Source organism: Bicyclus anynana, chromosome 14 (assembly GCF_947172395.1).
Source record: "Bicyclus anynana chromosome 14, ilBicAnyn1.1, whole genome shotgun sequence".
Taxonomy (NCBI): Eukaryota; Metazoa; Arthropoda; class Insecta; order Lepidoptera; family Nymphalidae; genus Bicyclus; species Bicyclus anynana.
In genome coordinates this window covers 14,533,727-14,546,390 of record NC_069096.1, presented here as the reverse complement: position 1 = coordinate 14,546,390, position 12,664 = coordinate 14,533,727, and the positions used below count along the sequence as shown (strand labels likewise).

General features: G+C 39.5%; 1 protein-coding gene across 2 annotated transcripts in view; it reads right to left on the bottom strand.

The window, feature by feature from the left end:
* The window catches only part of LOC112044928 (putative inorganic phosphate cotransporter), a 74,483-nt gene that overhangs the window by 6,530 nt on the left and 55,289 nt on the right, over window positions 1-12,664 (bottom strand). For both annotated transcript variants that reach the window (XM_024080942.2, XM_024080940.2), the window contains exons 2-7: window positions 6,766-6,944; window positions 6,013-6,131; window positions 2,775-2,904; window positions 1,973-2,060; window positions 1,157-1,383; window positions 498-647 (exon numbers count right to left, since the gene is read on the bottom strand). In XM_024080942.2, the coding sequence (XP_023936710.1) occupies window positions 498-647; window positions 1,157-1,383; window positions 1,973-2,060; window positions 2,775-2,904; window positions 6,013-6,131; window positions 6,766-6,944 (893 nt within the window). The remainder of the gene's footprint in view (window positions 1-497; window positions 648-1,156; window positions 1,384-1,972; window positions 2,061-2,774; window positions 2,905-6,012; window positions 6,132-6,765; window positions 6,945-12,664) is intronic.

The window sequence follows — 12,664 nt, the reverse complement described above, 5'->3', positions numbered from 1 at the left end:
AGGGAATTAGCTATCTGGCTTTGGATAATGGTCCTTAATTCGGTTCCTAGGTCGTGCTGTGAAATATTAAGGACCATGGTCCTTAATTCGGCCCCTTGGTCGGGCTGTGAAATGTTAAGAACCATTGTCTTTAATTCGGCCCCTAGGTCGGGCTGTGAAATGTTAGGGACCATTGTCCTTAATTCAGCCCCTAGGTCGGGCTGTGAAATGTTAAGAACCATTGTCTTTAATTCGGCCCCTAGGTCGGGCTGTGAAATATTAAGGATCATTGTCCTCATTTCGGTTCCTAGGTCGGGCTGTGAAATATTAAGGATCATTGTCCTTAATTCGATCCCTAGGTCGGGCTGTGAAATGTTAAGGACCAATTAACCTTGGCTATAAAATATTGAGCTTTCCTTTTTTCCTTGAAATGCGTAGTGTTTACATCCCCGTCCCTCGGTAGGTAGTCGAGACTGGTCCTCTATCTAAGGTATATATCTATTAATGAAGTGACTTACGTCTTTGATGGAGAAATGCAGCACTTGTCGCATGAAGGTCGGCAGCTCCGTCATGAGCGTCTCGTAGCCGTAGTTCTGGCCCATGTGCGCCAGCATTATCGCCCAGAACGGCATCGACATCAGGATCTTGGTCCATGGGATGGGCGGTGACTGTACAAACAAAGCTATTAAATATGATACAACATACAAAACTAGACTTCCCGCATGAGAAATTCTGTTATTTACAAATTCCGCGGGAACCATGAACTCTGCCGAGAGTAAAAGTAGTCCATTTTCTGCTAGGTATAAGATCTAAAATTTATCTCTATACTAAATTTTATCCGTGAAAATGTAACAAACAGACTTGCTTTTGCATATTTTATAATATAAGTGGTTTATATTAGGACTAGCGGACGCCCGCAACTTCGTCCGCGTAGAATACACTTTTCAGAAATCCCGCGGGAACCATAGATTTCTCTGGGATGGAAAGTAGCCTGTATTTTAATCCAGGGTATTATCTATCTTCGTTTTAAATTTCAGCCAAATCGGTTAAGTAGTTGCAGCGTTAAAGAGTAATAAACATTTAAACAAACATCCAAAAAAACATCCAAACAAACACCCATACAGACTTTCGTTTATAATATTAGTAGGATAATAGGATAGATAAGGCATAAACTCACGCTAGATCCAGCAGCGCCCCACAGAGAGCTAAGGATGTACTTCTTCTCCGCTTCCTTGATCCTCGGGCAGTGCTCCGGGTCCTCGGACACGAAGAACAGGAACGCCAAGCACCACACAGTGCCGATTATACCGAACACGTAGAAGATGGACGGCCAGCCGCCAGCGAATCCATACGCGGACAGCAGACCAGAGAGAGGCATGGAGATCACTGTGCCGAACTGGGCGCCTGCAATATCAAAAATCAAATCAAATCCTTTAATAATTGGGTAGGAACAAAAAACATAAAGCAATTAGACTTTAGGAACCAAAAATGGCATAATAGCTTTCCCTCTACTTTTTATATCCGTGGCTATGTACATACAATTTTGAATTATAGAACATACCGTGGGAGACTAACATTCCGAGGGACCACTGTATAAAAGTGAATAAATATTAGTGTTTATCGATCGTCAAGGAATTCCTTAACCCTACATCCTGTAGTCACAAGTCCAGGACTCTGCTCGGAAATCTTCTCTCTACCACGCGATGGACCCAACACCCGCACGGTGAATCCATGGAATGCTAAGATATTCGTCTCTGTCTCATACTAATGGTTTCTTACAAAGTATTTTCTTACTCGCCAAATAGAATGAGACCTATAGCGATACATGAATTGTATGAAGGCCGTAAGTTAGTCAGCTCTTGCTACTACTATGTGACTATTTGTAGCCAATTATGGAATTTGAATTCTGGTGGCTTTGAAAGGATTTCAAGACTCCTCCTCCATCCTCAAATTACAAGGAATAAATAATTACGTGCTCGAAAAGTTTACTTACCGGCATATACTGCTGCACCCATCCGACTTCTCTCATTCGGTGGAATCCATTTCGCCAACATCGCATGAGAACACGGAACTATCGGACCCTGTTAAAAAATCATTTAATTTAAATACAAAGTAATAAATGCTTGAAACAATTCTTGAAATAATACTTAAGCTCATAAATAATAATAACTAATCCGTTAACTAAGGTCGAAGAAACATCCACCGCTATACCTTTAGGATTACCCACATTGCCTTACATCATAGATTAATCTACAGGAATAAAAGAAAAAGCCTGGTACTGATTAGTACAGCCGATAAGTGCCAAAACGCAGGAACCATACTTTGAGGAATCTATGGATGTTGGGTTCCCAGGATGCAAAGTGCGATCCCGCAGCGGAAAACCCAGTAGACATTGGTCGACCCAGTTTAGGTTGACAAACGACATCCAACGGATTGCAAGAAGCCGCTGGATTAAGGCGGCTCAAGATTATGGTATTTAGTTAGGTAGGTACATGGAAGTTCCTACAAGAGGCCAAAGATCAGCAGTGAAACATCGTGTAATGATGATCGGATAATTGTTAAAATGATCACCTAAGATTAACGTGACCGACGGCTTAACGCGGTCTCCGAGGCACGGTCGTGTATGCATCAATATCCTTACTTCCTTAGAATTTCTTAGAAGAAAGAAAATCTCAGTAAGTATCTCAGAGCCCAACTCAGAGTTCTACTAACCCTGGATCTCGTGGTTCGAAACCACTGGACCTACTAGTGACTGGCAGAGATCGTATAATATTAATAGTAAAATAAACACTTACCTCTCCTAAACCCTGGATGAATCGAACAAAAATAAGCCATTTGTAGTCCGCTTCAGCAGCAATTGGCACCAGCAGACCGAACACCGAGTTGATTAACATGCCGACACCCAGGAACAGACGAGCGCCATATCTGGTGGAAAGAAGTAAAGTTCATTAACTTTACTACCTTTTAAAAATGAGGATCAGACGAAGTTTCACTTAGTTGAATTCATTTGCAGAGTTAAGAACAAGCTTTGAAGAAGCGCTAATTCTTAAATTATAGAAGAGGAAAGACAAGATACCTATTTTTATGATTATGAGGGTTAGAAGCGACTGTCAGAGCTCCAAAATGAGGAACTCCCTAGTCCCTGATAATACACACCGATTACATTTTTTCAAAATTCGGTTGTTACAAAAATCATTGACATATTTTTAGCTATAGAGTTTTCCTTTTCGTAAATAAACGTGCTTGCAACCCTGAAAGATGAAGAGGAAATGCTTCGAATAGTGTGTGTTGCCAGTGATATCCTCAGAATCTGAGGCTTGGTCGCTAACTATATGAGCCTCATATGAAAGCGAAGGATGGCACGAACTTTGGTTGGAGATTTTCTAGGTGATCAAATCAGGAACGTATCAGAACCAAAGTCACCGACATGGCTATCTTAACTCAACAACGGCACCAGAATAGTACCGGAAAGCGCTGTGTTGTTCGACACCCTTTAGGTTAACCAACAACATAAATCTGGTTGAATGGAGCCGCTGGATACTGGCGGCTCGAGACCGTGGTATTTGGAAGTCCAAACAAGGGCAGCATGAGTGTGGACTTCCATCGATCACTGATAATGCTGCTAATGATGACAGCCACTCATCACCGATTCAAACTACAGTTGTATTACATTTTCATCATCATCATCATCATCATCATCATATCAGCCGATGGACGTCCACTGAAGGACATAGGCCTTTTGTAGGGACTTCCAAAAATCACGATACTGAGCCACCTGCATCCAGCGAATCCCTGCGACTCGCTTGATGTCGTCAGTCCACCTGGTGGGGAGTCGGCCAACACTGCGCTTACTAGTGCGGGGTCGCCATTCCAGCACTTTGGGACCCCAACGTCCATCAGCTCTTCGAACTATGTGCCCCGTCCATTGCCACTTCAGCTTCGCAACTCGTTGAGCTATGTCGGTGACTTTGGTTCTTCTGCAGATCTCCTCATTTCTGATTCGATCACGCAGAGATACTCCTAACATATTACATTTTCGCCCGCCATCAATTTATTTTATTAGCTATGTTTTACATTTTACGACATCTACTTATGGCTTAATGCGGCACTCTGATATTTTACGACCGGACATAAAATTTGCATTTGTGAATTGTGATAGTCAACAATGAGATCTCGTAAAACGACATGTGGTTCTGTTGACGCGTTTAGTTTACTGCAGATTATGTTACGTATAGGTTCAGTAGATTCTGCAAGAGCTGTTCCTTGAACCTTGAATCATACCAAACAATTTTATTAATTGGACAGCCGGCTGTCTGTCTTTAAGCTTATTGTCAAGCTTATATTAGAATTTAATATTATCATTGCCGAAAGTTTTAAAATTGAAAGCAAATTGTATTAATAAATAAATCAGATTTGATTACAATGGAAACAAATTAAGGAATTTCAAAATGTGTACTGGTGCATTCATAAGAATTTGAATGATAAATTCCATCGCCACAATTCTCAGTAAAGGCAACGTTCTCTGTACAAGGCACTCGGCTGGTTACTGTCAACAAGTTAAAGTTTTGGTAAATCTCCAACTGATAATAAAATGTATTGGTTTTTAACGATCCTAAAGTACGTATTCTAATACGTATATAGCTTCAGCCGCAATTGAATCTTTTTATTTCATGCTTTAAACTGCACCGTGTTTAGATTTTGATATTTTAAAGTCTAGTATCTAGACTCAAGTCTTACCTACTTGCTTTGCAAAGGGGAATGCCTACCTGCCCATACAATGTCGGCCCAGGGAACCCAGGTATACCCCCGAATAAAAGTATATGGAGATGATAATACAATGAATAATAAGGATCTGGGTAAATAATTGGTTTAATAAAAGCATGTTTCTTGAAGGAAAATACCTTTTTTCATCACTCTTCTAGGGCAAAATGTTCACGGATGTAGTAAACTGGCGAAAGAACATTTCTATAATATTATTTTTTTGTATTATTTTTTTCTGTTACCAACAAGCTTAACAAACAAGAAAACGAACAAGCAACCAATCACAAGTCTTCAAAAAATATAGTAATACTGAGGCTGTATGGTCAACCTTAGCTAGTACCCGTTGTTGACAAAGATTAATAATTAATCTTTGTCAACAAATAATAACATTTTCAATTATTGAAAATGTCCTAAAACGTTGTAGTAAACTTTTTTTAATAAAGTAATGATTTCATTATTAAAGTAGAATTATCAAGATTTTTTTAAACATAAGTGAGTTGCCGGACGGTAAGGGTAGCTCTGGGCCGGGAATGGGCATTCCCCTTTGAAAGAATTTTCAATTGAATCCTTTTATCTTATAAATATCATCACAGACTATCCTACCATAACACTCATGTTATAGGTGTACGAGCGTATTGAAAGAATTACTCTATTAAAGGCAATGGGTTGTAATATCCTCCGCGTGAACGGTTTGCTTCCTGGAATTTTGGATTTAGCGGTAGAATTTTCCTTCCTTAGTGGATTCCTGCGTCATAATCACTGTGTATCGATATTATATCGATACACAGTGATTATGACGCTCAGTAACTTTTATTGAAAACTTTTAACCTACAGTTTAGTTTATGCATTTTGGTTTATTTTATGCGATCGCATTGTTTTTTTTTTTCGACCACGGCGGCCAATCTCATTTTGAGATTATTCATGTAAGCAGGAGATATTATAGTGCACAAGTGTGTGAGCAAGCACAGAACTATCGCCTCACTCTCATAGTCCGATGGGACGGCAGACCGACACGACCGGTGAAAACCAGGCCCAGGACCGACCGCTTTACGTGCTCTGCGAGGCACGGGGTGTCCATTAACGTACTTATTTTTTTATGTTGGCCTGACCCGGGATTCGAACCGTAGACCTTAGTGTCCGTAGCTGAACCAGCTAAAGACAACCACTGTAAAACTTTTAAAAGGAGATTAAATTGCTCCTCACTACAAGTACATACGATTACATAATATAGTCATCAGGCAAACTTACAACGAATCAAGTCAATATACAAACCTTTTGGATAGAATTCCGAATGGAATTTGAGTGATGACGTATCCGTAGAAGAAGGAAGACAGGATGTACCCCTGCAGCGTCGAACTCCACACGAAAGAGCCGTCTTGAGATGCAGCCACCTGAACAACAGCCTCAGCTTAGTCATATCGACAAAGAGTTTCACACACAACTTAACCTCTTCAATAACAATAAATAATACAGCAAATTGTTGTTTTAATTAAGGCGAATGACACTACATTGATGAATATAGATTGTTTGTTTGAATATAAAATCCAAAACTGGCACTAGCTTGAATCGAATCCAGGACCTCTCTGTTGAGAACCACTTTTGACGACCTCCGTGGCGCAAAGGTATGCGCAGTGGATTTACAAGACGGAGGTCCTGGGTTCGATCCCCGGCTGGGCCGATTGAGGTTTTCTTAATTGGTCCAGCTCTGGCTGGTGGGAGGCTTCGGCCGTGGCTAGTTACCACCCAACCGACAAAGACGTACCGCCAAGCGATTTAGCGTTCCGGTTCAATGTCGTGTAGAAACCGAAAGGAGTGTGGATTTTCATCCTCCTAACAAGTTAGCTCACTTCCAACTTAGACTGCATCATCACTTACCATCAGGTGAGATTGTAGTCAAGGGCTAACTTGTAAAGAATAAAAAATAAAAAAAATGAAAAAAAACTGTAAAACTTCACTACCCACTGCACCAGGTAACTTTTTAACTAAAAAAAAAAATATTGTCATAGATTAAAAAAATTAACTCACGGAAGTGGCATTAGGGTCGACGTTGCCGCACTCTGTGTCCAGAGCCTCCTTGTGGACCGGCAGCGCGGTGTGATTGACCATGGCCACGATCGCCACGGACATGTTCGTCCGCATTATGTAAGCGTTCGCCATCCCCAGGAACAGCATGAACGTCACCCAGTGACGCGTGCCCAGCCCACCTGGAAAGGAATATGGTAATTATTGCTAAGGCTCGATACATCTATAGGGTTCGGATTCAAACACCTCATGGGCCGTTCGGCTATTGTAGTTACCTTACCACTCCTAGCACAAGCTACTTGTTTAGTTACAGAAAGGAAAAAGCCCTTGTCCAAGTGACATGTTAATCTATACTAATATTATAAAGAGGTAAAGTTTGTAAGTTTGTAAGTTTGTAAGTTTGTAAGTTTGTAACAATTTTTTGAAATGGGGTAATCTTCGGAACTACTGGACCGATTTTAAAAATTCTTTCACCAGTAGAATGCTACGTTATCGGGGAGTGCTATAGGCTATATTTTATATTTCTTTCGTATATAACTACTGAGATATCGCGGGTTTTCTCTTACAGGTCAGACCGAAAAACTTACTTTTTCGCATGCGCTGCCTCAACCATTGCGTATAACTGAAATAAATGTATGGAGGCTTTTTGAACCTTTAAAAGTTCTACAAAAAAGTCCGCGACACCATATATCTATCTTTTATATTTTAGCAGATATAGTACCTTTAGTACTTTAATAAATTATTTAAATTTTAAACTAAAGTTTACGTCATTATTTACACAACTAAACTTAAATCCTTATCAAAATAAATTATTTAATAATCACAAGGATATTATAGAGATAAGATTTGCCCTTTACAGTATGCTAATTAGTTATATAGTTTCGGAGATAATACAAAATTTCTGAAAGTCGCAGAAATGCCGCTATATGACGCCCCGCGGTTTCAATTACGTGGTTCCCGTTCCCGTATGAATATGAGGACCAAACATAGCCTATGACACTCGCAAATAATGTAGCTTTCTATTGGTAAAAGAATTTTCCAAATCGGTCCAGTAGATCCAGAGATTACCCCCGACAACCACACAAACTTTACCTCTTTATAGTATTAGCATAGAAGTCGCTTGGGAAATTATAGTCTTTTGGTCATTGCACCACGCACAAAAGGCTGGACCAATTTTGCTGAGGGTAGGGATAGGATAGAGGTAGGGAAGGGGTAGGATAGAGGTAGGGTAGGGGTAATTTAGGGAAAGTGTAGGGTAGGGTAGGGTAGGGTACGGATAAGGTAGGGGTAGTGTAGGGTAGGGGCAAGGTAGAGGTAGGGGAAGGATATGGAAAGTCTAGGGTAGGGGAGGAGTAGGATAGGGGTAGGGTAGGGTAGGGGTAGGGTACGGGTAGGGTAGGGTTAGGGTAGGGATAAGGTAGGGGTAGGGAAGGGTTAGGGTTAGCGGTAGGGTAGGAGTAAGGTAGGGGTAGGGTAGGGGTAGATTAGGGGTAGGGTAGGATAGGGTATGGATAGGTTACGGGTAGGGTTAGGGTAGGGTAAGGTGGGGGGAGGGAAGGGTTAGCGTTAGCGGTAGGGTAGGAGTAAGGTAGGGGTAGGGTAGGGTAGGGTAGGGTTGGGTAGGTTTACGAGTAGGGTAAGGTAGAGGTAGAGAAGTTTACATCAATTTTTACGCGGACGAAGTCGCGGGCGTCCGCTAGTGGTTAATATTCTTAAAAAATGTCTCATTGGGTTAAGTTGCTAGTAGGCACATTTTTAAAGATAGAGATTTCGAAATCCGTTCGGAGTTCGGGGATGCGAAACCGGCAAGGCAATTTGATTTTGGTTGATGATATTTCTTGTAGCCTGTGATTCGTAATGTCACACCCTATTTACGTTTTCTAATATTACGTCTTCGACCTTGAAATATTTTATCGTCACCTGGTTATCGTTTGGAACTCTAAAACCAACATGAACCCGCAAAGCAGTAGCGTTATATTTTATAATATATAACGTTTTCCCTTCTGACTTTAGATCCAGTGGTGGAAGTTTGATCAAGCTGATGACAATATATTAACATTCTAATATCAGTGAAAGTTTATAAACAAATAGCAGGCGACGCGACGTGGCGGCCAATATCTACCATTGACAAGTTGACAACAAAGTGTCCACGTCAAAAGTCAGCTGGTGCGTTATTTCATAGAGCTGAGCCAAGCCAATTTGATTTAATATCAATGGATAGATACATAAGTAAACTTGATTTAAATAGCCAGATATTTTACTAATTTGACCACACAATAAAATATTTTCTACATTTAAGGTTAAATGCCTACAGACGTATCTAAATTAGGAGCATGCTCTTTGCCAAACTTCATGATTAGTTCAGCTGTTTATCTGTGAAATACTAAGAGCACTATAACACTACTGGATAATAAGTGTGGATAAATTTATCATGAAAATCAACAAATTGATTATGGCAATAAATAATTCATGGATTGTCGTGTTGAAGTAGTATAATACTTAGGTAATAATATAAAGAGGTAACGTTTGTGGTGTTGTTGGAATAATCTCTGGAACTACAGAACCGATTTTTAAATTTCTTTTACCACTAGAAAGTCACGTTATTTGTGAGTGACATGGACTATATTTTATCCTCGTATTCTCACACTAACGGGAACTACGCGGGTGAAACCGCAGTGCGGTTTTTTTACTGTTGATTAATTGATAGTTATACAATTTAACAGCCACAATGTCCTACAAATTGCGTGGTACATTATCGCGTTCCTCTGAAATATTCATTTTCTGGTAACTCAGTTAGCTACCAGAATCAAAAATTTTCGTAAATAAAAACAGTTGACCGTCTCATCGAGAGAAGCTACTCACGAAAAATTTAGTTGATAATAATCAAGTGTACAAAATGTCCTAGGGATTCCTGACTGTAATCTGGCATATAGAATTATGAATTAGACGACGATTATAAGAGATTACAGGTAACTTACGTTATGAAGTGTGAGATTATAGTAAATAATGGTCTATCTAATTACTCTATCGACTATCGATGAATCAGCATACACTGGGGTCAGTGATATCGCTGATAGCACTAATACCTATTACCTAATCGATATTGGTTATCATAAAACGGAATGTTTGTACACAAAAATCGAACTAACAAAGCTATATCAATACATATCCATTATCTAAGTATATAAAATTGAAGCGTCTGTCTGTGATTTTAAAAACTGTGTTTATGGTTTTATTTTTAAAACTAGCTGACGCCGCGCGGTTTCATCCGTTCCCGTAGAAATACGGGGATGATAAAAAAAATACATAAAATGTATCGAACTGTATGTAGGTTTATGTTTTATTAATGATACAGAACCACGAATAAAATATCGGCACTAAAGTCCGAATCACCCCGTATAGCCTATCTAACACTGAAATAATTTTTAAAATCGACCCAATAGTTCTTGAGATTAGCGCGTTCAATCAAACAAACAAACAAACCCACGCAGAGAATTAAGAACATTCGCTGGTATGCAGATTCCCTCACGATGTTTTCCTTCACCGTTTGAGATACGTGATATTTAATTTCTTAAAATGCACACAACTAAAAAGTTGCAGGTCGGATTCGAACCTACGCCCTCCAGAATTGGAAGCAGAGGTCACATCCACTGGGCTATCACGGCTCGGCACGACGGATTTGTAGAATTATCTATTTCCCAATTAGTGTGCGAACCTAACACCAACCAAATATAAAGCAATGTAACACTTCTTCCCAGAGGTCGTCAGATCTTTCCTAAACAGTAGTATGACATAATTTCTGCCATTATGTATTTTGGGCCGTTTATGTAAATACCAGTTTTCGTGTAAATCTCATTAGACAGTGGTTAAATATAGTCGATCTCTCTAATCGCAACTCGCTAGCCAAAACGTCAATTACCACGTGTTTTGTAGACGTAAGAATACATATAAGTATTATATTATTTAATATGTAAATATAAACTAGTAGGTATGCTGATAACATAGGTATTCGATTTGAAGGTAGGTAGGTAAGACTCTAAGACTACATTTACAAATTGTACTAAATAAAGTCAAAATCAAAATTCATTTATTGCAATTAGACTTAGTTTACAAGCACTTTCGAAAGGTCACGAACTTTATACTATTAAACAATGGTGATAATAATCAGTTGAAAACTTAAAATTAAAGTTATGAGGGTTCCAAACGCGCCTTGATCCGAGAAATAGAAACCTTCTCTAATATTTAGGTTCGTAATGAGATGCCTGGGTGTGCAGTGCATTTTCGCATCTACGAAGTGCAGCGCACTACTGTGGCCTCGGGCTATTTACTAGACTACCAACACTAGCAGGCTTAACATGCGACTAAACGACAATCTCGTGAAGAGAAATAGACAAATGTCAGACAATTGCAGCGCAACTGGATATATTGCTATCTTTCGTTGCGTTGGGTCAAGAGATGGGACTGGGCCGCCATTGCGTTACATTTTGACTACACTACTACTACTATCTACTACACGAGATACGAGTACCTTCGTTGTTGGTCGCATGCTAGGTACCAGTTACCACTTTAAATAATTATTTCGTTCGTGTCTCAACCGTACAATATAAAAGCTCCTGATAAATAAGCTCGCTCCAGAAACCGAAATAAAATAATATGATTTGAATGTGACGTCAGAAAGCACGTGCTCGACCATTTCGCAGAAACTGAACCACAGAAAACGTAAGAGTACGTAAATACTGTAGATACTATTATGTACTGTAGATACTATTATGTTTTGACAGAGCTGGCAAAATGCCACGGGCCTTCGGCTTGAAGGGAGCCCTCGAAACTGTGACCTCAGAATTAAAAAAACATACTGTATGGTTAACGATCTTTGCCTGTTACCGAAAGAAAAAATACAATATGACCTGTGTTCTAGAGCTAAAATTAACGCCACAGGCAAGACGTCCTTCCTTACAACAGGGAGGTACCCCTAGGCAAATCAAATAGGCTGATAATGATTTTATAAGCAAAAGACAAATTCGCGAATGAGTAATAAGTTATCGGAACTGGTTGTGTTGCTAACCGCTCCCGCCGAAACCTTACATACGCGACCTCCGAGAATTGAGCCGCGATGGCTTCTTGGTACCAACTCAAATATTCACTGGTTCACGTACCTACTAATGATATTAGGTATGTCAATGATAGCTTAGGAAATACAACGTTGTTAATAGTTTCTCAGACAGATCATGATATACTTGTATAATGATTTTCTCTCATTTTATATAATTTTTGACGTGACAACGTCATAATTCGATGAAGCCCGCTGCACACTCGAAAAAAGATGACGTCATGCGTCGTTCCCTCGCTCTAGGGTTGTCAACTTACAAGAAATAAACTATATTCTGGTCTATGAAGATTATACAGTATTTTAGAAAAACGAACATTTTCTTTTGAAAAATGCAACCATCCCATCAGTATTTTCTTATGTCGTTGTCACGTTCAACTATCGTCAGTAAACCGACTTTACCATCCGAATCGTAAATCTATGGACAGACAACTGTTTTTTTTTCTTATTTATTTATTTGACCTTTTAAACATTTTTAACAATGTTAATAAAATATAAAACACACTATTAAAATAGTTCAACCCTCCCGCTGTGGGACATTTCAACCTTTGAGTGCTCCAGAGTATGGAACCTCCTCACAATACGCGCCGTCACAAGAATCTTCTTCCTGCCTTCTGTATCCTTACCCTTGATCCAGCAGTTAAGCGAAAGCTTCTTATGTTGTTGGATGGACTATTTCGACCATTCGTAATAAGACCATTGACCCATTGACTGAAACGACTATATCAACTATTATTATCAGTACATTAGTATAAATTTAAATAAAAATTAAAATGGAGAGTGTATAATTTCAAA